This window comes from Zootoca vivipara, chromosome 6 (assembly GCF_965207765.1).
Source record: "Zootoca vivipara chromosome 6, rZooViv2.hap1.1, whole genome shotgun sequence".
NCBI classification, from domain to species: domain Eukaryota; kingdom Metazoa; phylum Chordata; class Lepidosauria; order Squamata; family Lacertidae; genus Zootoca; species Zootoca vivipara.
Window position 1 is genome coordinate 27,273,559 of NC_142589.1, and position 22,294 is coordinate 27,295,852.

The following is a 22,294-nucleotide window of genomic DNA, read 5'->3' on the forward strand; positions in this document are numbered from 1 at the left end:
GTCTCTCTTAGTGATTCACCATAACTTCTTCCATATAGTCAACCACAACATCCAAACTACGCAAACTACGTAAATGGTTACCACAAACCATAGTTTGCCATAGCTAGTGCACAAATTGTGGTTTCAGATTTTGATTGGGGGGGACGGGACTAGGGTGAACAACACTTACAGCAAACTAAATTCAGAATCAGGAAGTAAGGGACAGAATCAACGTGCATGAAGAAATCAGAAAGTAGGTAGCATACAAACTCAGGTTTGAGAAATACTGATGCCACTGACTGGCAGTGGCTCTGCAGGGATTCAGGCAGGCATCTCTCCCAAGCCTCACCTGGAGATGCCATTAGGGATTGAGCCTGGGACATTCTGCATGCGGGATGGAAACTCTGCTAGTGAGCTGTGGCCCTTCCTCCCTACCCCGCCTGCTCCTCCTCTTCCTCCCACTGCATTGACTCAGCTCGGCCACATGGGAGCACACACTAATGCTTTAATGCTAGAGTGGCTTTTCTTGCTACAGTGGTGATTCCAACTAAGTATCAGGAAGAACTTTCTGACAGTATGAGCTTCTTTGACAATGGAAGAGACTCTCAGAAGAGGTGGTGGACTCTCCTTCCTAGGAGGATTTTAAACAGACGTTGGATGGCCATCTGTCAGGTATGATTCCTGCATTGCAGGGGGTTGGACTAGATAACCCTCAGGGTTCCTTCAAACTCTACCATTCTATGAATTTATGAAACTCAAAGTATATTCACAGTATGAATGAACTGGCCGATTTCTCGGCATTGTGGGGGTACTAACACTGGCCTACCTTACAGGACTGTAATAAGGATTACTAGACTAACGTATGTGAATAATATGCTACATAAGTACTGCCATTACTACCGGTACTACTACTGTTATGGGCTGTATAATGAAAAGGTTTGGGAAGTTGGCATTGAACAACACTAAAAATGTTTATGAAACCTTTTAAGAAAGTTCCAGCTCAAGTGCCCCATTTCCAGAAAGGGAAACAGGAAGCTTTCCATTCCCAATGCATGACTTTCCAAGCATGAAGTGAGCTAAAGGCACAAAAGCAAAAGCCCCACAAACCGTGAAGTGCAGCGTGTTCATTAACCTCTACATGATAATCCTTTCGTAGCTGCATATTAACTAGTTACATATTCATAATCATTTACATTATTTAGAAGACCTTCTATGAAAATTTCCAGGCGATATCCATTAGCTACAATGTTAAAGGTTACTCAAGATAGTCTGCTTAATGTTTCCAGGAAGCTTTTTTTAATTAGTAAATATGTAAATTGGAAGCATATGCTTTTTTTGCTGTTTTTTTTAGTCTTTTTTTTCCTTGGAAGAAAAAATGGACCATCAGTAGAAAAGCACATGGACATATGCTGTTTTCATCAACCCTTAGCCCCTTAGGACAAAAATCAATAACACCAATCTATTTTAAATTTCATATTCTTCCTTTTGATATTTCCCATAAAGGGGTATGGAAGAGCAGATTAAGAAGAAAAATATGCTCCAGCCCCATCATAGTGTTAGGAGATTCATTCAACCATCTGCAGTCATAGGGTTATTGTGTATCATATGACTGTATGTGTTTTCATTTCCACAGAGTGGAAGTGACGTAGACACGATGTTTATCTTGCTGTACTACGTGGGACTGTTGTCTCTTTCTTCTTTCTCTTTACTGGCTGTGATGCCAGAGAGAGGGAGCCATGATGTAGAGCTCCCAAATTGTTTATATGTAAATAAAGCAGTTAAGCCTTATTTACTGACTTGTGTGTTGTTCATCACGTTTGTGAGAGCAATCGCATTTTTGGCCTGTGGGACCAGTCTAACAGCTGGCCCCCGGGACGGCCGAATTACTGACACATAGGAGGTTGTCTTTCTACCAAGACAGAAGAATGGTTCATCTAGGTCAGTGACATAGTGATTGGTGATGGCTCTCCAGACAGGACTCCTTCCCAGGTACCAGGATCGAACCATGGGTCTTTTGCATGCAAAGTACATGATCTATAGCAGGAGTCAGCAAACTTTTTCAGCAGTGGGCTGGTCCACTGTCCCTCAGACCTTGTGGGGGACCGGACTATATTTTGAAAAAAAATATGAACGAATTCCTATGCCCCACAAATAACCCAGAGATGCATTTTAAATAAAAAGACACATTCTACTCATGTGAAAACACCAGGCAGGCCCCACAAATAACCCAGAGATGCATTTTAAATAAAAGGACACATTCTACTCATGTAAAAACATGCTGATTCCTGGACCATCTGCGGGCCAGATTTAGAAGGCGATTGGGCCGCATCCGGCCCCCGGGCCTTAGTTTGGGGACCCTGATCTATAGCCTTTCCCAAATGACCACATTCAATAAATTAATAAACTAATTCAGTATCACTTGAACAGATGTGGGGGGGGATACTGGTAAAGCAGCTTGAAGGCACGTGATTCAGCAACTATGTTGAAACTCTGCAGATCCAACTTCCTGGTAGAAAACACAAATTGCAGACAGAGGCTAAAGCAAGATTATCCTCTATACTAATAGTGAAATCATTCACCAAGCATGGAACCTTACATAGCTAAAGCAGAACCATCCAAACCCCAAGGTTGGTAAAAGTCCAAAAAAAATCTTTAAAGGGGTGGGGAAGGAAGACTGATGCAGGGTTGGGAAACCAGTGGCCTTCCAGAGGATGCTAACCATTGATCATGGGTGAGGCTGATGGGTAGGGAAAGCCTGGGATACTTTGCTGCTCCAAATCCCTCCCACACACATAACTGCTGCTCTGCCACCACCCTGCCCTCATCACTGTCCCCTCACTGTTGCCAGCCCTGCCTCCTTAACTCCACCCTTGCCAGTGACTGCACCTCATGCTGCCACCATGACACAGTGACAGTAGTAAGGACACAGCGTTAGCAGTGCTTGCATGTGATGGCATGGGCAACGCCATGGTGGAGCTGGAAACAGTGTATCTGTGGGTGTGGGGCAGAGAGTGGATCTGCAGTCTGACGCACATTGCTTCACTCTGCTTCATGCAAGTACCAGCCTTGCTGATGGGAGTCCAACACCTAGAGGGCTACTCCCCTAATGAATGGGAGAGAATATCCCCAAAACAGTAAAAACTAAGCCTGTTTAGTGGCAATGGAACACTGGCTGGGGGGTGGGGGGGAAGAATGGAGTATTCAGGAAAAGAGCACAACTGGCTAGCATCCTGAACAGCAGCACTCTGCATTGCAATATTTTCTTGCAGGTCCCACTTGTAATATATGCCTCTCCGTGCAAAAAAAGGGGGGCTGTTTCAGGCTTGCTTGTCATTTATACACAGTGCATTCCAATTACATACACATTTTCTGTGATGCATACCCCACTGAATTCAATAGGGCCTACTCCTAGATAAGTGTTCATAGGACTGCAGCTTTGAGCACATTTAGTGCCTTAGCACTATCACTACTACCGTATCACTCTCAAGTACGTACCTAAAGAGCAAATTAAAAAGCAATGGGTAAAGTACAAAAAGTAGGGAGCAGCTACCATCAAAGAAAATGGCAGCTACATTTCTACTCAACCCATCAGCTATCATGGTAGCATGGACACAATAATTAATTATATTCTGACTGGCAGGGTTCCTCCCTCCCTTAAAATGGCTCATGAAGCCACACTTGCTGAAATGTATGAAGCGATTTATTTGATTTTTTAATTCTACCTTTTCCTGCGGATTCAAGCACAGATTGTCTCAGAAGGAGGAACATGAATCCAAGAGTCAGTACCCGACAGTCCAGCCTGGTCTGTGACATACGTACTTAAACGGCTAAGTGTTATACACATAGCCGGGGTTATTTGGTAGGGTGGGTATAGAAAAACATTTAGAACTCCTGAGACAATTGGTGACCTCCAATTATCATGTGTGCATGATCATAAAATACCTAACCATAACTTCAAATGAAATTTGTGATTGAGTCCTAAATAAATCTCAACTAGTTTAACAGCTTGTTTTGCAGGTGAAAGTTCAGTTTGGTGCCTGTCAGAGGGCCTGGTATGGCTACTCTAGAGTAACGACTCCAGCATGGTCTTTTAAGGCTTTTATTAAGTGCTGATTATTTACAGTGTTCAGAGCAATAAAAATGCATCCTTAAGGTGAGGTGTCAGAACTCCCGAATGGCGATTGGCGCGTTTTCTTCCAGCACCACAACTTTGGCAGACCCAACCTCTTCCCCCTACGTTTGCGTCGCAATTCGGGAGTTGGGGGGATTGGCCTCCCCCCCCCCGTGCGTCCAACTTCCTGTCCCACCTGAGGCATGGGCTCCACAACCCTGCCTGAGCCTCGGACACCACTTCCTGACTCTCCGCTGGAGGCAGAGCTCTCCTTACTCTCTCCAGCGCTTGGTGATGGGCTGGAACTTAAGATGGGAGGGACTTCCCTGTATCCCTTGTCCCTCACATCCACCCCCCTCCCAGGCTCCTCTCTCCTCCTCCCTAGTGGCTCTCTGCTTGCTGGGGACGAGTGAAATCCCAAGAAGTCAGTGGCATCCGAGCCTGTGGGTGTGAAAATTTCCCCCCAATCCTGCGATCTCTCTCCTTCCCCCTGAGAAGACGGAAATCCCAAGAAGTCAGTGGCATCAGAGCTGGTGGGAGTAAAAATGTTCTGCCAGTCCTCTCCTGCCTCTGACGTCGTTGACCTCGGTGAAACCCACACCTCTTCTTCCGTGTCCTCAAATTCCGCTTCCCATCTCCATGGGGAGCTGCTGCCTGCTATCCCTTCCTCCTGCTCCTCCCCCTCTCCCTCCCTTTCCATGTGCCAGGGCTTGGGCCTGTGGGGGAACAGGGCGTGGAATTCTTCCACTAAAAATTCCTCAGGTACTTCCGTGGCCGGTATCCACTCATTGTGGGATGGCGGAGTGTCCTCCCATGCTATCAGGTACTCCAGTCCTCTCACCCCTCTCCTTGAGTCTAAAATCTCAGTTGCCTCATTGAGCTGTCGGGCGTTTCCCGCCTCCCCCCCTCCCTCTGGAGGTTGATCGCTGTCCCTGAACCTGGTACTTTCCCTGTACGGCGACAGCAGTGATCTATGAAACACTGGGTGCACTCTCATGTCCTCCGGCAGTGCTAGCCTGAAGGCTACCGGGTTGACCTGTTGCGTGACCGTGAAGGGGCCCAGCCTCCTGGGTGCTAACTTTCTGCATCGACCCCTGGTGGGAAGACCTTCCGAGGATAACCAAACCTTGTCCCCCACCCTGATGACCTCTCCCGGCCGCCTATGGCGATCTGCCCCCTTCTTGTACGCTTCCTTGGCCCTCTCCAAGTGTTCTCTGAGCTGCTGGTGCACCGTCTCCAGGTCCTCTGCCCAATCCTCGGCCTGTGGGCCCTCTTCCTCCTCCTCCCCCTCCCTCTCCGGGAAAGATCTGAGGTCGCGCCCGTAGTTGGCCTTAAAGGGCGACACCCCTGTGGAGACGTGCACCGCATTGTTGTAGGCAAATTCTGCCAGTGGCAGGCGATCCACCCAGTCCGTTTGCCTCTGGCTGACGTAACATCTCAGGTACTGCTGCAGAATGGCGTTGACCCGCTCCGCCTGTCCATTGGTCTGCGGGTGCCGAGCCGTCGACAAGCTGACCTCCACCTGCAGGAGGTTCATGAGCCGTCGCCAGAACCTGGAAACAAATTGGCGGCCACGATCCGAAATAACCCTTAAAGGCAATCCATGCAGTCGGAATACGTGGTCCACAAACAGTTTGGCCGTCTCTTCTGCCGAGACCGCCCTGGCACACGGTATAAAGTGGCACATTTTGGACATGAGGTCCACCACCACCAACACTGCGGTCTTGCCCCTGGACGACGGCAGGTCTGTGATGAAGTCCATGGACACTACTTCCCACGGCCTGTGCGGTGTGGCTAATGGCTCCAGCAAACCTGCTGGTGGCGCTCTGACCACCTTTGCTCGCTGGCAGGTGTCACATCCCCTGACATAATCCCGAACATCCTCCCGCACCCCTGGCCACCAGAAGTGTCTCATGACTAGGTGAGTGGTTTTGTCCCTTCCGAAATGACCCGCCGTTGGGTTGTCGTGCATCTGCTTGAGAACCTTACCTCTCAGCTGTTTGGTCGGGAGGTACAGGGCTCCCCTGTAAAAAAGCAAACCCCTCCTTTCCTCAAAGTCTTTGGCCTGCTCCCTCCCCCCTCTCAGGTCTCTGAAGATGCGGGTGGCAAATTCATCCGCTGCCGTCAGTGCTGCGAGTTCTGCCTCGCTCACCACTGCTGCACCGCATGACCATGCAGATGGGGGGAAAACGTGCCTGGGTGCTGGTGGCAACTCCTCCTCCATGTACTCTGGCTTGCGGGAGAGGGCATCCGCCCTGACGTTCTGCTCCCCCGGGATGTAGTGGATGGAGAAGTTGAAGTTCGAGAAGAACTCTGCCCACCGTATCTGCCGCTGGTTGAGCACCCTGGCCGTTCTCCAGAACTCCAGGTTCTTGTGGTCTGTGCACACCTGGATGGGGTGCTTGGCGCCCACCAGGAAGTGTCGCCAGTGCTGGAACGCAGCGTGGATCGCGAGAAGTTCCCTATCAAACACTGTGTAGTTGCGTTCAGGCTGGGTCAGCTTCCTGGAGAAGAAGGCACAGGGTCTCCACTCTCTGTTGGCGTCCAGTTGCAACAGAATCGCTCCCACAGGTTTATCAGAAGCATCTGTCTCCAGGCGTAGGGGCGCATCCTGCACCACGTGGAACAGGTGCTGGTCTGAAGCGAATACCCTCTTGAGGCTTTCGAACGCTGCTTGTGCCTCTGGTGTCCACCTGAACTTCTGCTTGCCTCTCAGGCAGTCGGTGATGGGAGCCGTGACACGAGAGAAGTTCTTGATGAACTTCCTGTAGAAGTTAGCGAAGCCTAGTAGGCGTTGGGCATCTTTGCGCGTCCTGGGGCTGTGCCAGTCCAGGATGGTCTGCACCTTGTCCTTGTCCATTGCCAGCCCCTTGTCTGACAGCTTGTAGCCCAGGAAGTCTACCTCCTTGGTGTGAAACTTGCACTTCTCCAGCTTCACATACAGGTGGTTGTCCTTCAGGCGCTGCAACACCTCCCTGACATCCTTCACATGCTGCACTGGGTCATTGGAATAGATAAGGATGTCATCCAGAAAGACCAAGCAGTTCTTGAAGAGGAGGGACCCCAGGACGTGGTGCATGAAGGCCTGGAAGCAGGCTGAGCCCCCTTGCAACCCGAAGGGCATCACCAGATATTCAAAAGAGCCCAGAGGCGTGAACATCGTGGTTTTCCATTCATCGCCCTCCCGGATCCTGATCAAGTTGTACGCCCCTCTTAGGTCTAGCTTGGTGAAAATCTTGCCCCTGCGTGCCGCTGTCAGGAGATCATCCACTCTGGGCATGGGGAAAGCCACTGGCTCTGTCACTGAATTCAGCCGTCTAAAATCCACCACCAGACGGCGCTGTTGCGTGTCTTTCTTGTCCACCCAGAAGACCGGGCTGCCCCCTGCTGCCTTGCTTTCTCTGATGAACCCCCGCTTGAGGTTCTTGTCGATGAAAGCGCGCAGATCCTCCAGTTCATGGTCTGACATGGCGTACAGCTTGGCTGGGGGTATCGTTGCCCCAGGCACCAGGTTGATCTGGCAGTCAAAAGGCCTGTGTGGAGGTAGGTGGTCGGACTCCGCTTCGCTGAAGACCTCCTGCAGGTCCCAGTACGGCTTGGGTATCGCCTCACCCCCTTTGACGTGCATGGTGGCCACCGTGGCTATCGGAGGCCCCTCCCCTGGTTGGTGCTGCATGCAATGTTCCAGACAAAAGTCCGACCCAAACGTGATGCATCTCTGGTGCCAACTTATGGAGGGGTCGTGGCGCGCCAGCCAGCTCATTCCCAAAACGATGGGGGGGTCTGAGATGGTCGTGACGTTGAAAGCCAGTGTCTCTGAGTGCCTTCCCACTGTCATTCTCATGGGGGGGGGGTTTGATGAGTGATGGCCCCTCCCAGCAACTCTCTGCCATCAATGGTGGCCACATGCAGGGGAAAATCCAGCTGCAGAAGTTGGATCTGGTGCTCTTCTGCAAAGTTTCTCGAGAAGAAGTTGGCTGAGGCACCACTGTCAATTAAGGCGAGGACTGTCAGGGGATAGCCATTTGGGAGCGTCAGCGTGACTTCTAGAACCACTCCTGCTCTGGGAGGGGTGGGCTGGCTCTGCTCCTCTCTGTGCGGGTGGGCGGGCTGGGGCTGTTCACTGCTGACTGTGCCTGGCTGCTGCCCCTTGTCTCCTGCAGCCAGGCTGTCTCGTTTCCCTGCTGTGGTGCTACGTCAGTGGGGGAAGGTACAACCGTTCCCGCCTTTCCTTGCCACTCTCTGCGATGAGGGCAGTCTCTGACGCGATGCCGGGGGGAGTTGCAGAGAAAGCAATTCCCGCCTCTTCCCTCCTTGCGTCTTGGCGCCGCCGGGGTTTGAAAAGCCCGCGCGCGCGCTCCCCCGATCTCCATCGGTTCCGGCTCTGGGCTTGGTCTGGGCGGGTCTGGGGGCGGTCCCTGGGGTGGGGTTTGGTGATGTGGTCTGTCCTGAGAGCGTGGGAACCAAGGTTTTGTTGCGCGCGTCGCTTGTTTGTCATACCATCTGGATTCCTGTCTCACCCCCACCGCTAGCGCCGCTTTGCTGAGCTGATCCATAGTCTGCGGTCTAGGACCTCTTGCCAGCTCATCCTTAACGTCTGCATGCAAACCCAGGTAGAAGGCTGATTTCACTGGCTCACTGTTCAGATCCCACCCCAGTTTGTGCACCAGCATGGTGAATTTCGCCCAGTAGTCTCTAACTGTCGATTTTCCTTGTGTTAGGTCATGAAGCTCCTGTTTAGTGGCCTCCATTTCACTGTCGCTAGCGTACATTAATTTTAAAGCTTCTAGAAATAAAGTTGCGTTCTTCATGCAAGGATTTTTTTGCGCGATGAGCGGTCTTACCCATTCCCGGGCGGCCCCCGTCAAATGCTCTATGATAAAGTAGACTCTGTGCGCGTCATCTGGGAATTCTGCTGCATGCAATTCCAGCGCATAATTTATTTCAGTCTCGAATCCGAGGTACTCCCTCGGGTCTCCGCTGAACTTGGTGACTAGGCTCTGTCCCCTTCTCACTTGGACTAGCTGCGGCTGGGGTGCCCCCCCACCTCTAGCGGCTTTCTCCTCTTCCAACTTTTTCTGCAGGTCTAATACCATCACCCTTAGCTGTTTCTCAGTCTCCTCTTTTGTCCTCACCTGGTCCACCAGCTTGTTCAGCTCCTCCTGCGCCCCTCGCGCTTCCTCCTGAGCGGCATGCAATTGCTGCTGTGCGTGCGCTGTGAGGTTCTGTAGCTCCTGCTTCGCTGCTTCGGCCTCCAGCCTCCAATGCTCAGCCTCTTGAGCGCTCATCGCTGCACTCCAAAGTAGCCAAAAAAAGATTCGGGAGTTGCTGTCAGAGGGCCTGGTATGGCTACTCTAGAGTAACGACTCCAGCATGGTCTTTTAAGGCTTTTATTAAGTGCTGATTATTTACAGTGTTCAGAGCAATAAAAATGCATCCTTAAGGTGAGGTGTCAGAACTCCCGAATGGCGATTGGCGCGTTTTCTTCCAGCACCACAACTTTGGCAGACCCAACCTCTTCCCCCTACGTTTGCGTCGCAATTCGGGAGTTGGGGGGATTGCCCCCCCCCCGTGCGTCCAACTTCCTGTCCCACCTGAGGCATGGGCTCCACAACCCTGCCTGAGCCTCGGACACCACTTCCTGACTCTCCGCTGGAGGCAGAGCTCTCCTTACTCTCTCCAGCGCTTGGTGATGGGCTGGAACTTAAGATGGGAGGGACTTCCCTGTATCCCTTGTCCCTCACAGTGCCCAACGTCAAATCCTTTGCTTGTAGGACAGCCTGCTTGAGAATGATGTAATGCAGGCATCCCCAAACTGCGGCCCTCCGGATGTTTTGGCCTACAACTCCCATGATCCCTAGCTAACAGGACCAGTGGTCAGGGATGATGGGAATTGTAGTCCAAAACATCTGGAGGGCCGAAGTTTGGGGATGCCTGATGTAATGCAAACCATGGTTTTCAAACCATAGTTTTACCTAATGGTACAAGATCAATTAGCTATTCAGAAATAGTAGTTAATGCTCAAGCATTGTTTGCAACAGAACCTGACTTATGTCTCCTCTAGTACCGGTATAAATGATATACAGTGGTACCTCGGTTTTTGAACAGCTTAGTTCCTGAACAACTCGGAACCCGAACGCTGCAAACCCAGAAGTAGGTGTTTTTGAACTTTGCCCCAGAAGCCAAATGTGCTCCCGAGCTTCCGTTTTTACTGTTGTGCAGCTCATTTGAGTCCCCCACATAGTAATTAAGCCTTTTTCCTCCCGCTTCTGCCCTTGCGCCGCTCGTTTGAGTCCCCCCCCCAATGTTATTTAAGCCTTCCGTTTCTGATTGCAGTGTTCTGAGGTGATATTTGGTGCTTTTGTTTTTGCTGGTTTTTGTGTTTTTGTTTGCATGGCTTTTTCCATTTTTGTGACTGTGGCTTGTTTTTCGTTTTATGACTATCATCAGTGCAGGTAAGAAAAAAATGTAATTTTAATTTTTATCATCTACAATACTGTCTTATTTATTTTATAGTACAGTGCAGAACATTGATTATTGTTTTCATTTTATGGATCAATGGTCTTGTTAGATAGCAAATTTCATGTTAAATTGCTGTTTTAGGGGTTGTTTTTAAAAGTCTGAAATGAATTAATATGTTTGGCATTACTTTCTATGGGAAAGTGCACCTTGGTTTTGGAACGCTTAAGTTTTGGAACGGACTTCCGGAACAGATTAAGTTTGAGAATCAAGGTACCGTTGCATGTGCTAGGAAACATATGAGATTAATACTGACATCTAAATAAAATGCAGATTACCGTATTTACGCAAATCTAATGTGTCATCAAATCTAATGCACACCTAAATTTTCAAAACCTTGAAACCAAAAAAGTATTTGCTGACAAATGTAAATGTGCCATCAAATCTAATGTGCACCCTAATTTCTGTGATGTAATTTGGCCAAAAAAAGTATGCATTACATTCAAGTAAATACGGTATTAACTACACACACAGCAAACCTAGCATTATCCAGCACTAAACCAGAGGTAGCCACTGTGGTGCCTTCCAGATTTTTTTGGACTACAACTCCCATAAGCCCTGACAACCAGCCATACTATTAAAAACAGAATACATGTTGATATGCATTTGAATGTGCAAATGAAACAAAGCCAGATAAGCATTTCTTCTCTGGGCCAACAAATAATATAATGAAATATAATTGTTCCTTCAGGTGTTGATTCAGAACAATTTTCTTGTCCATACAGCAACTGCACCTAGAGTTTTAAACATATAATTCTCTTTTTATCTATATTAATGCTGTTTAGGGGCCACAAGGGGGCACCATCATGTGAATCACCACCAATATATGTAAGCAATTGCCCAAGTTCCGTGAAACAACCACAATTTATCATCCAACTGCCCATGCTTTAATGCAGTTTCAGTTCTTCAGATTCAAACTTTCCACATAACGAAAGCAAGGTGGGTGGGGTGGAATAAACCACACCAATTATACTTTCAGGGGGAAATGAAAAATGTATCATTTTATAACTTGCAGCTTTGGAAGTTAGAGTTGGAATTTATCAAGTTCTATTATTCACTGAATTCAATGGGATATACTCCCAAGTAACTGTAGGCAGAATCTCAACTTTAAATTTGAAATTAATCCAAGAGAACATAGAATTGGATGCGGTCAAGACAAGACTGAAAGGCTATTCAATTTCTACTTTAACAATGAAATCAACTTTTTATTTTATCTTTTCTACACAAGTGGGAACTCACACCAGTGTTTGAAACTCCCATTGTTCTAGGTGCATTTTGCAATTCAGAATTTCATTACCACAAGCAGTTTCTGAGCTCTGGGTGCAGTACTGCACCTAAGATTTCAGTTTAAAACTGCAGAGTGGAAGGCAATGTGGACCTTTTTCTGCCTCCCCACTTTCAGCTACTCTCTGAAAACCCTCTTAAGAATATTAGGGGGGGTAGACAGGGGAAGGACTAGACCATGTGAAAATGAACATAATATTTTAGCTGAAGTTCATTCATTTTCAGGTTTGTATTCTTGTTTTAAAAAAGTGCACCTAGACATTCTGTTGTTGCGCCCATAACCTAGGTTTAAGGTGTCATTTAGCTCCTAGCTTTCATATCTCAGTTTCTAACACTGACTCACACGCATATGTTTCATTTAAAAAAGAACTATGCATCATTTTTTAAAGAACTATATTCCCTGTGCTGGACTTTTCTCGAATCAACACAATTAGAAGCCATAATCAACCTTCATAGGAACTTTCTTAAACATACATTGGCAATGTTATCTTAGGATAGTAGAATGTCCCAAACGAAGCCATGTGTCAGGAGAGGAGCACTTTGATCTGCTTCCCTGGATCAGCTGCTGCTTAAAAAAATACACGGGATGTTTTTAACATTGGCTGAAACAAAAAAGGGTAGACAAAACATCAATAGATTTTAGGGGTGCACACTCAGAGGATGACCTCCAAATCATCCTAAATATATTCACAGAAGCTTATGAAAAGCTTGGTCTATCACTCAACATCCAAAACACCAAAGTGCTGTACCAACAAGCACAAAGCAACCCCTCTGCAACACCACAAATCCAACTCAATGGTGTAACACTGGAAAGTGTTGATCACTTCTCCTACTTGGGCAGTTATATTTCCACAAGGACCAACATTGATGCCGAAATCCAACATCGCCTGAGCTCTGTCTTTGAAGTTCAGGACATTCACAGGGAAACCAAAATGCTTGTTTACAAAGCTATTGTACTACCGACCTTCCTGTATGCTTGTGAAACATGGACAACTTTAAAATGCCATCTCCAACTCCTCGAAAAATTCCATCAACAGTGCGTCTGGAAAAAAATTACACATCACTTGGGAAGACAGGCAAACCAATGCCAGTGTACTGGAAGAAGCAAATATCACCAGTGTCGAAGCAATGATTCTTCAACATCAACTTTGTTGGACTGGTCATGTTGTTCGGATGCCCGATGATCGTCTTCCAAAGCAACCACTCTATTCTGAACTTAAAAATGGAAAGTGTAATGCTGGTGGTCAACAAAAGAGGTTTAAAGACTCTCTCAAGGCAAATCTTTAAAAATGTAGTATAAACACCGACAATTGGGAAACACTGGCCTGCGAGCGCTCCAATTGGAGAAAAGCCTTTACCAAAGGTGTTATGGACTTTGAAGACGCTCGAACTCAAGATTAAAGGGAGAAACATGCTAATAGGAAGGCATGTTTGGCAAACCCTTACCATGATCAACTCCTTTCCGAAAACTTATGACCCCATTGTGGAAGGGTGTATGGATTCAGAATTAGCCTCCACAGTCACTTATGGACTCACTGTTAAGACCACGTTCATAGAAGATAATCTTACTTGGTTATGAGTGATTGCCAAAGAAGAAGAAGGTATGCAGTTGAAATTTGGAAATTGTTTACCACATTGCAGGCAACACTATCCTAGAAATAGGGCTATTTCTGTGTAAATTCTGAAATGATAAATACATTCATGGTGAATTTCAACCCTGGATTTGGTGAGAAGATGTGTATCATATATTCAACCCCCTAATGTATTTCTGAATGTTCAGTTTGCTTTGTTTGCTCAATCTGTATTTTATTTTTGAAATGTTAGTATGCTGCTTGGAGCAACTAGAAAAGCTGTAAATCAATGTTTTGGTTCAAAATAAAGAGTTTAAAACATGAAACTGAACCAACATTATCACAGCATTTATACAGTCTGCAAAAAAAAATTCTGAGAAACTAAGATATGCAGGTCAAACCAAGCATATTTGCTCAAAAATAAACCCCAGTGTGTATAATGGAACCAATTTCCCTAGAAAGAGCTAAAAGAATTGCAACTTTAATGACTTTCTCGAAAGTTTGATCTAACTAACTCTATAACTCTGACAACAACTTTTCCTAAGGCCTGATGTACGTTATACTTCAACAACATCTGGTGGACACTGCATTGCTACCTCTGCCATATGTCCTGAAGAAGGGGAGACTACTGTCCACTTTTTTTGAATAAACTGCAGTTTTCCATCATGTCTGAACTCTGCAAACTGTGAGTTAAGCTAAGATAATTTTTGGACATAACACTAAACTACAGCATTCTGCATTTGAACCAATACAAGTCTTGGATTTATGCATTCTGTCCTCCTAGTGCAGCTGGAAGGATCAGCTTTCACTTCTGCTTTTAAACTAACTAGATTTCCTAATTATAGTCAGCTGAAATGAAAAGGTTTAAGAATGATTTATAATCTTGGTTTGTTCACCAACCATAGTTTAAACTTTATACTAACCAAAGTTCCATGAGTTCAGACATAATGGAGACTCTTGTTAGTTTAAAAGCAAATGCTTCTGATCTCTTCCTCACAGCCTGCCAGAGAGGGAGCAGGTGAGTCCAGGCCAGCTAACACACATAATGCTGAACTGCAGTTTGGACATTATGCTAAACTGGGCCTATGGTTAGCTTACAAACTAGTATCTGAAAGTACAATTGGATCCTTATCTGTGTAAACAATAGGATACACCACAGTTTATCTCATTTGGATGTAAATTGAAGGTGCAGTTTACTCAAAATGTAAAGTGAAAACGATCAGTCTATTACCCTGACATGCACAGGAGGGGGACTGATCGAGTGAGTTCAAAGCTTACCACAGCTTGTTTTTGTAACTGTTGTTATTATTCATTCATTTCCAAATAGCAAAGGGATAAAATATATCTACACTATGTACAAACAAGGGCATAAAAACAGTAAATCATTTTCATAAGGCGACTTGCTGAAATAATGAAGTCTGAAGTTCATGCCTAAAACAAATTACAGCTGGTGCCAGATTTGATTGCACTGGGTAGAGTTCCCTAACCCTAGTGCTACAACACTAAATTCACACGCTCTTCTTGAGGATGGTCTGACATGCCAGGCACCTCCAGATGTTCCTTGGTAGCATATCACAAAGATCAGGGAAGTGCATAGAGACTAAGGCAGCCCTTTATGTGCATAGGCTCCAGGTTGTTTAGGGGTTTATATTCTAACAATGTACAGGCAGCTCTCTCAACACAGGTGTTATATGTTATCAGTTCCCCAATGCACAACAGCAACCAGGCTGCAGCTTCCAAACCAGTCTCAAGGGCAATGGCAAATTGGTTTATTTTATATATGAAGTGAGTCTGCAGCTCTTACTTCAGTACATAGACTTAAGTACTGGGCTGTGAAAGATTCAAAATCATGAAGAAAACTAATATATTTTGTGAAATTCTCCTATTTATTTTAATCCCTTTAAAAATCCCTTTTTAAAAAAGCACTGAAAAATGTATAGCTACACATATTGATGACAAAGAACAGCTTTCTGACATATAAAACAGCCTTTTCCTCAATGGACAATCTTGGAAAAATGCAGTATGTGTAAGTTACCAGTAGTTTAACAAATATGAAGATTCACAGGTCCATGTCCTTGACCTTATATTTTTCATATGCAAACAAGTGAACTTGATGTTCCAAGAAACTATTCTCCCAAGTTTCTCTCTGCAAAAACATAAGAAACTTTTTAAAAGCACAAGTACTCTCAGGTAAATGTCATAACTAGATGTTCTCTGATAATGTATTTCTGTCTCTGAGCTAAACAGTGAAAATTAAATAGAACAGTTGTACCTAACTATTAGGGACGCGGGTGGTGCTGTGGGTTAAACCAGAGCCTAGGGCTTGCCGATCAGAAATTGGCAGTTCAAATCCCCACGACGGGGTGAGCTCCCGTTGCTGCTCTGGTTCGCTAGAAGCGGCTTTGTCATACTGGCAACATGACCTGGAAGCTGTACGCCAGCTCCCTCGGCCAATAACACGAGATGAGCGCCGCAACCCCAGAGTCTGTCACGGCTGGACCTAATGGTCAAGGGTCCCTTTACCTTACCTTTACCTAACTAACCTCTCTACAAATTATCACCAGATATTTCCAATAAGTAAGCAGTCCTTTTAATAAACATTTGATGCTGCTGAACACCACAAGCTCAACAGTAAGACATTGCAACCCATCCTAAGACTGGAATCAGTCCCATTCTGTTAGAAGGGACAAATAACATACCAGCTTCCCCAGTGGCTGTGCTGGTGGAAACTGTAGTCCAAAACATCCGAAGGGAACCAGGCTGGGAAAGCTGCCATGGTGGGTGGGGAATTCACACTGTATATGCATGCATAAAACTGCTGTCCAGTCTGCAATCTGCTACATTACAAAGCAGCAATCCTTCCATATGCAGACTGCCTACTAGCCTTAACAAGTTACAAAAGTATCCCTAAGACCATAGTTCATTTGAGTTAAGAGTAACACCACAGCAGTTAATTTTAGTGGAACTCTTCTTCTGAACCAATAATCTACTTTTATTTTTGCTCCCTCTGGTTTCTTTTCAAAGAATGGTGTCTCACATGCGTGTTAATCACTTGATTTTTGCAGCAACCAAAGTTAGTAGTTTGTATGTGTGAAGAAGAGCCGTGTGATATCCAGTTCTACTGACAGCACCTCAGGCATTCTGCTTTTTACTGAAATCCATTCATACTTTCAAGTCATGAAATGATTAAGAGGCATCACTTTCAGGGGTGGGGTAGGATGCGGTAGGTTCACTCTTGAGTTTTGGATCAAATTTAATTTGACTCTATGCCTCTATATACGGACTCAACATTTTGTAGAAAACTGTGCATGTTTGCTACATATTATGGAACTTATTTACACAACAGATTGTAATGACCTGAAAACAGCCCAGATGGTACAGCAGTAAGCATATGGGGAACCTTTCCTTAAGTGATTCTGAAGTTATTTGATTTAAAAGAAATAAAGCACAAAAATAGCATATTAGTGATTTTTAGTTTGGATAGAACTCCAGTGAGAAGTTAGACCATTTATGCCTATAACTTAATGTCAAGGGGTCATGATAAATAAATGAACCTTCCCATGAACACAGGACAGATTTCTTTTTCAGGTACTGGAGGGTTTTCTTATTAGAAAAAGCTGCTGAATCCTTTTGTTTCCCCCCTTTATCTATTTTAAAAGATTTATACCTTGTCTTTCAATATAAATTAATCCCCAAAGCAGCTTATAAAAGATTATACAACTCAATACATAGCTATTAACCCATCTTGATGGTGGGACAGCTAAAAGTGACACAGAGAGAACAGAAGGTTAAAGACTTCCCCAAGCTCTTTGGCATTGCTGCCACTTCCTGTAGCAAGCCAAAGGCACATGCACCTCGCCAAGAAGTGAGGGCATTACGTATCACTTGGGAGTTGGCTTCTCACACAGAGCAGATGGAAAAGTGACCCCTGGAGTCAGGTGCTGGATTGTCAATGGATATGCCAGTGGAAACCATGTTAAACCCTCTTCTAAGCTCTCTCGGATTCTTGCTACTCTTGTCTAATTAACAGCTGTATCATGTAGGTAGCCATTTTGAGCATTGTGATGCCACCACAACTATAGCTTAATATTGTTTAATATTGTTGATGCTAACATTTTAAACTGTAACAGAACAAAATAACCCCAACTATATCAGATCTCTATGATTAAACATAGCAAAGGGGGCTCTCTTCATCCTTACTTGTACAATGCTGGGAAAAAGAATCTATCCTCTTGCAAGACAAATAAAATGTAAAAATTTCCCAAAGTTCTCAGTGCAATACAAAACCTAAACCAAAAAAGTCACACATTTTCACCCCATCCAAAGTGTCTTAAAAGTATCTCATAGGGATGGATAACTAATGTATTCTGCTCACCTCACTAGAGGTTGTGGGCAGGAAAATAGAATGTAATAGCACTGCAACAGGAGACACTACTAAGCCATCTGCAAATGCTGCTTTTTCTATTATTTCTGCTACATTCTCCCACACTAACTGACCCTATGATGGCAGAGCCAAGTCCTATTCCTCTACAACACAATTAGTTTCCAGTGTAAACCACACTTTCTGCAGAAAAAGGAGAAAAGATTATATGAACCAAGCCTGCACATGACTGATGATCATGTGGATGGTTCAGTACACAGTCAAGGTTGTGCAAAGGAGTGAAGCTGCTTGCACCACTTCACCGCCACACTGTACCAGCAACTTCTCCCATTGAACGTATGAACCATGGTAATGTCTTTCCAAAGTAAAGTGGTGTGTTTTTTCTGCCTTGTTCCCCATGTGGTTGTCCTATCATACCCTCACAGCAATTTCCTGATAGCCAGAATAAGCACAGGACTTCCACTCTGTCCAGCCTGAAGACAACCATTGGTCAGTTTATCCCCATCATCCAGCTGTTTTACTCCTAGAGTAACATGTGGGGTAAAGGTAAAGGGACCCCTGACCATTAGGTCCAGTCGTGACTGACTCTGGGGTTGCAGCACTCATCTCACGTTATTGGCCGAAGGAGCTGGCGTATAGCTTCCAGGTCACGTGGCCAGCATGACAAAGCCACTTCTGGCGAACCAGAGCAGCACACAGAAACACCGTTTACCTTCCCGCTGTAGCGGTACCTATTTATCTACTTGCACTTTGAGGTGCTTTCGAACTGCTAGGTTGGTAGGAACTGGGACCGACAAAGGGAGCTCACCCCATCGCGGGGATTCGAACCGTCGACATTCTGATCGGCAAGCCCTAGGCTCAGTGGTATAACCCACAGTACCACCCACGTCCAGCTCTGTTTTACTCCTAGAGTAAAACAGTAAATCATCCAGCTCTGTTTTACTCCTAGAGTAACATGTGGGATAGGCAACAATATATTGCTGTGTATCCTTACTTTCAAACAGGAACACTCCTGTTCAGGGTTCCAGTCCGTCAGCCATGTCACTCCTACAGAATACCCTAAGTCAGAGGTTTTCAACCTTTCTGAGTCCCCGGCTGCCTTGAACAACTACATTCTTTCTGCGGCACCCGTGTAGGGCTCAGGAACCTAGTTATGTCACCCCTTGCCTGCAGAGCTGGCAGCCCCTCACCCTTTCTTGAACACCCTCAGAGTGTTCCCTCAGTCACCTCTCCTCTTCCCTCTCCTTGGGATTCCTCTGGGCAGCCGCAGATGCCACCCCTGGTCTCTGAGCTGCCACCCCCGCCCCAAAGAGAGGTGCCTTCTCACACTGCCCCAGAGAGACCTGGGAAGCACCCCCTGGCCAGCTCCAGAAGCACCATTCACCCACAGAGCTTGTAGCCAGGGCTGCTGTAACAAACAGCTGTGCAAGCCTTTGGGAGGCAGAGACACGAGAGGGTATCAGAGGAGGGAGGGAAGGAAAGAAATTAAGCCAGTGTTGCCCCAGGGTGCCACAGCAAACTGATTGAAAACCACTGCCCTAATCCATTCTGTGGCCCCCTCTGTGTTTCTCTTTCCAAACTAGAAAAAAATCCTTCAGTAGCACCTTAAAGACCAACTAAGTTTTTATTTTGGTATGAGCTTTTGTGTGCATGCACACTTCTTCAGATACCATGCACACGAAAGCTCATACCAAAATAAAAACTTAGTTGGTCTTTAAGGTGCTACTGAAGGATTTTTTTTCTATTTTGCTTCGACTCAGACCAACACGGCTACCTATCTGTAACTCTTTCCAAACTGACACTCAAAAGTTCTGTAGCTACTAAACATGCTCAACTCTCATAAACAAACCACATACTTGGAAGTAAGTTTTACCAATTTCTGTGGACTCGCTTCCAAATAAGTGTGTCATTGCAACTTTCAAGAGGCTAAACCAGGCATCCCCAAACTTCGGCCCTCCAGATGTTTTGGACTACAATTCCCATTATCCCTGACCACTGGTCCTGTTAGCTAGGGATCATGGGAGTTGTAGGCCAAAACATCTGGAGGGCCACAGTTTGGGGGTGCCTGGGCTAAATAGTATGCTTCGATGTCTTTTTTCTTTTTAGTATGCAGCACTATTTCAGCTCTGGTAGTTGCAGTCAAGAACTGAACTGAATGCAGGCCAAGTGAGTGCACCCAGCACAGAAACCAAACACTACTATTCCTCTGCAGGCTTTTCTTAAAAAAAGTTTTATTGCAGGCCAAAAACTTTTGTAGGCTTATCTACAACTCTGGCCTAAGAAGCCAGTCCTCTGAAGTTCAACAGTAAAGTTTTGCATTTTAGCCTACAACTCCATGCACAGTTGCCTGGACATAAGCCCCACCTGAAGCACCGTGATTTGTATCCAATGTGAGTTCTACTCAGAATAGACCCATTGGAATTAATGGATATGACATAACTTTTGGTGGTGTCATGAGACAGTATTTTCCGAGGCTACTCCCAGATTCCCTCCCAAAAGCTGTTAGATTGGCTCCTTCTTTGCTATCCGTCTCAGCAGCAGGCTAAGACCTTATTCAGACAGGCCTTCAAAAACTAAAGTGTGGACAACGCTGATCACTGGGCTGCTGATCAAGGCAAACTGTACTTTAATTACTGGTTTTAAATGTGTTGTGGTATATTTTATCTATTGTTTTTTACTAGCTTTTTTTTTTAGTGAGCTTGCTTATCACTTTGTATTTGATAACGTTGTTTTTGAACGTTGAAAGTTGCCTTGAATTCTGACTTGGAGAGACAAGCGATAATGCAGTGTCTAACAAGGACCTGTGAGAGACCAGAGCTCAAATCCCTGACTCAGCTGGGTGACCTTGGGAGTCAGTCACTGCCTCTCAGCCTAACCTACCTTACAGGGTGGTGGTTGTTGGGATTAAATGAGGAGCGGGGAGAATTATGTATGCCACTTTCAAGAAAGAGGTGGGATATAAATTAAAATATACAAATAAATACATATTAAAATAGCAATAACCACATTACTTTCAGGGGTTCTAATCCAAGTACAGGTAGAACCATCACTGAGCACCACCCAGATGAACTTATTTCCAAGTAGGAAAGGTTAAAATTGCACTGTCAAATCACACTATGGAGGGTTTTTTTGGGGGGGGGGGTTACCAATAATTGGGTTACCAATAATTGCACTGTTTAAAGCTATCTCGCTCTCACACACACATACAGGAAAGTCCATTATACACATATACATGGGGAAGTGGAAAGGAAACCCTCTGCAAAACAAACCCTCCACATGGCGCTGCCATGACACAAGCAGCGTGCCTGACACACCCCCTGACGGGGTCCCCTTCCGCTCCCCTGCCAGCCGACCCTCGCTGGCCACGGCCCCCTCCCCAATATCAGCAGCAACGCCGCCACCCCCCAACCTACCCCCACCCATACATCACGAGGCGCCCCCGACCAGGCCTGGCGTCAGAAACACCCCCTTGCCCACCACCTCACAGCCACGCGGCTCCCCACCAGGAGGGCGCCGTTCGTCCCTCGCCCCCTCCCCAGGCCCACCTTCCCCGCCCCCAGTTTACCTTTCCATGCTCGTCCCGCAGGCGGCCCAGCTGGGCGGCGCTGAGCGGCGGGGCTCGGCCGGCCGCCTCCATGGACCTAACGGGGCCCCGGGGGTGTGAGTGTCGGTGGCGTGAGCGGGGGGCGGGGAGCCTTGATGGGGGCGAAAACTAACGGCCGCTTGGGAGGCTTTAGGCCTCTGCCTGCCTCTTACTTCTCTCTCTTAAGAGGGGAGGGGTTTTTGTTTTTGGTCCTGCGTATGTGTCTCTCTCTCTCCTCTATATATATATATTGAGAATATATATTGAGAGATATATATTCTCCTCAGCAAGGCGAATGAGTCCTATAGAAATGTTTGTGGAGGGCGAAGCGCCGGCTCCGGAGTCGCATCCGCCGCGCGGGGCCCGCCAAAGCCGCCTGGGCCCAGTCAGGAGCCGCTGCTGCTGCTGCCGACGACAACGGGCGAAACATCTCACACTCGCATGCTGGGCCGCGCTGGCACCGCTTCCTCAGCCGGGGCCCAGGGGTAAGTAGGAGTAGTGGGTGCTGTAGCCGCGCCGCCGGGGGTGGAGAGTCGCCCTCGCCCGCAGGCTCTGGTGGACTCGGGCCCGCAGGAGGAGAAAGAGGAGGAGGAGGAGGAAGCGGCGGTTGAGGCCCGTTCCTCGCGCTTGCCTGGCAGTGGCTGTGCAGCGCTCTGGGTAGCCGCCGCCGCCGGGAGGAGGCGAGGAAAGGGGAGGAGGCAGCGGCGGGAGGAGGAGCCGCCGCCGCCGCCAGTTTCCCTCTCAGCTTCTCTCGGACGCGCCGGAGGATCAGGCCTGGCTGCCTTACCTTGAAGGCTGCTGTCCTAAACCCGCTTACCTGAGGGAAATAAGTGCCTTTGGCTTCAATAGGACTGACATCTCATATA

General features: G+C 46.7%; 1 protein-coding gene across 2 annotated transcripts in view; it reads right to left on the reverse strand.

The window, feature by feature from the left end:
* Nucleotides 1-22,061, reverse strand: part of URI1 (URI1 prefoldin like chaperone) — a 57,324-nt gene extending 35,263 nt beyond the window's left edge. Inside the window, exons 1-2 of one of the 2 annotated variants that reach the window (XM_088671844.1) lie at nt 21,411-22,061; nt 12,368-12,458 (exon numbers count right to left, since the gene is read on the reverse strand). Coding sequence is in view for 1 of the 2 variants with exons in the window: in XM_035117478.3 (XP_034973369.1) it covers nt 21,411-21,482 (72 nt within the window). In the remaining variant the exon portion in view is untranslated. The remainder of the gene's footprint in view (nt 1-12,367; nt 12,459-21,410) is intronic. The other variant, XM_035117478.3, reaches the window with a different exon arrangement.
* Between the last annotated feature and the right edge of the window lie 233 nt (nt 22,062-22,294).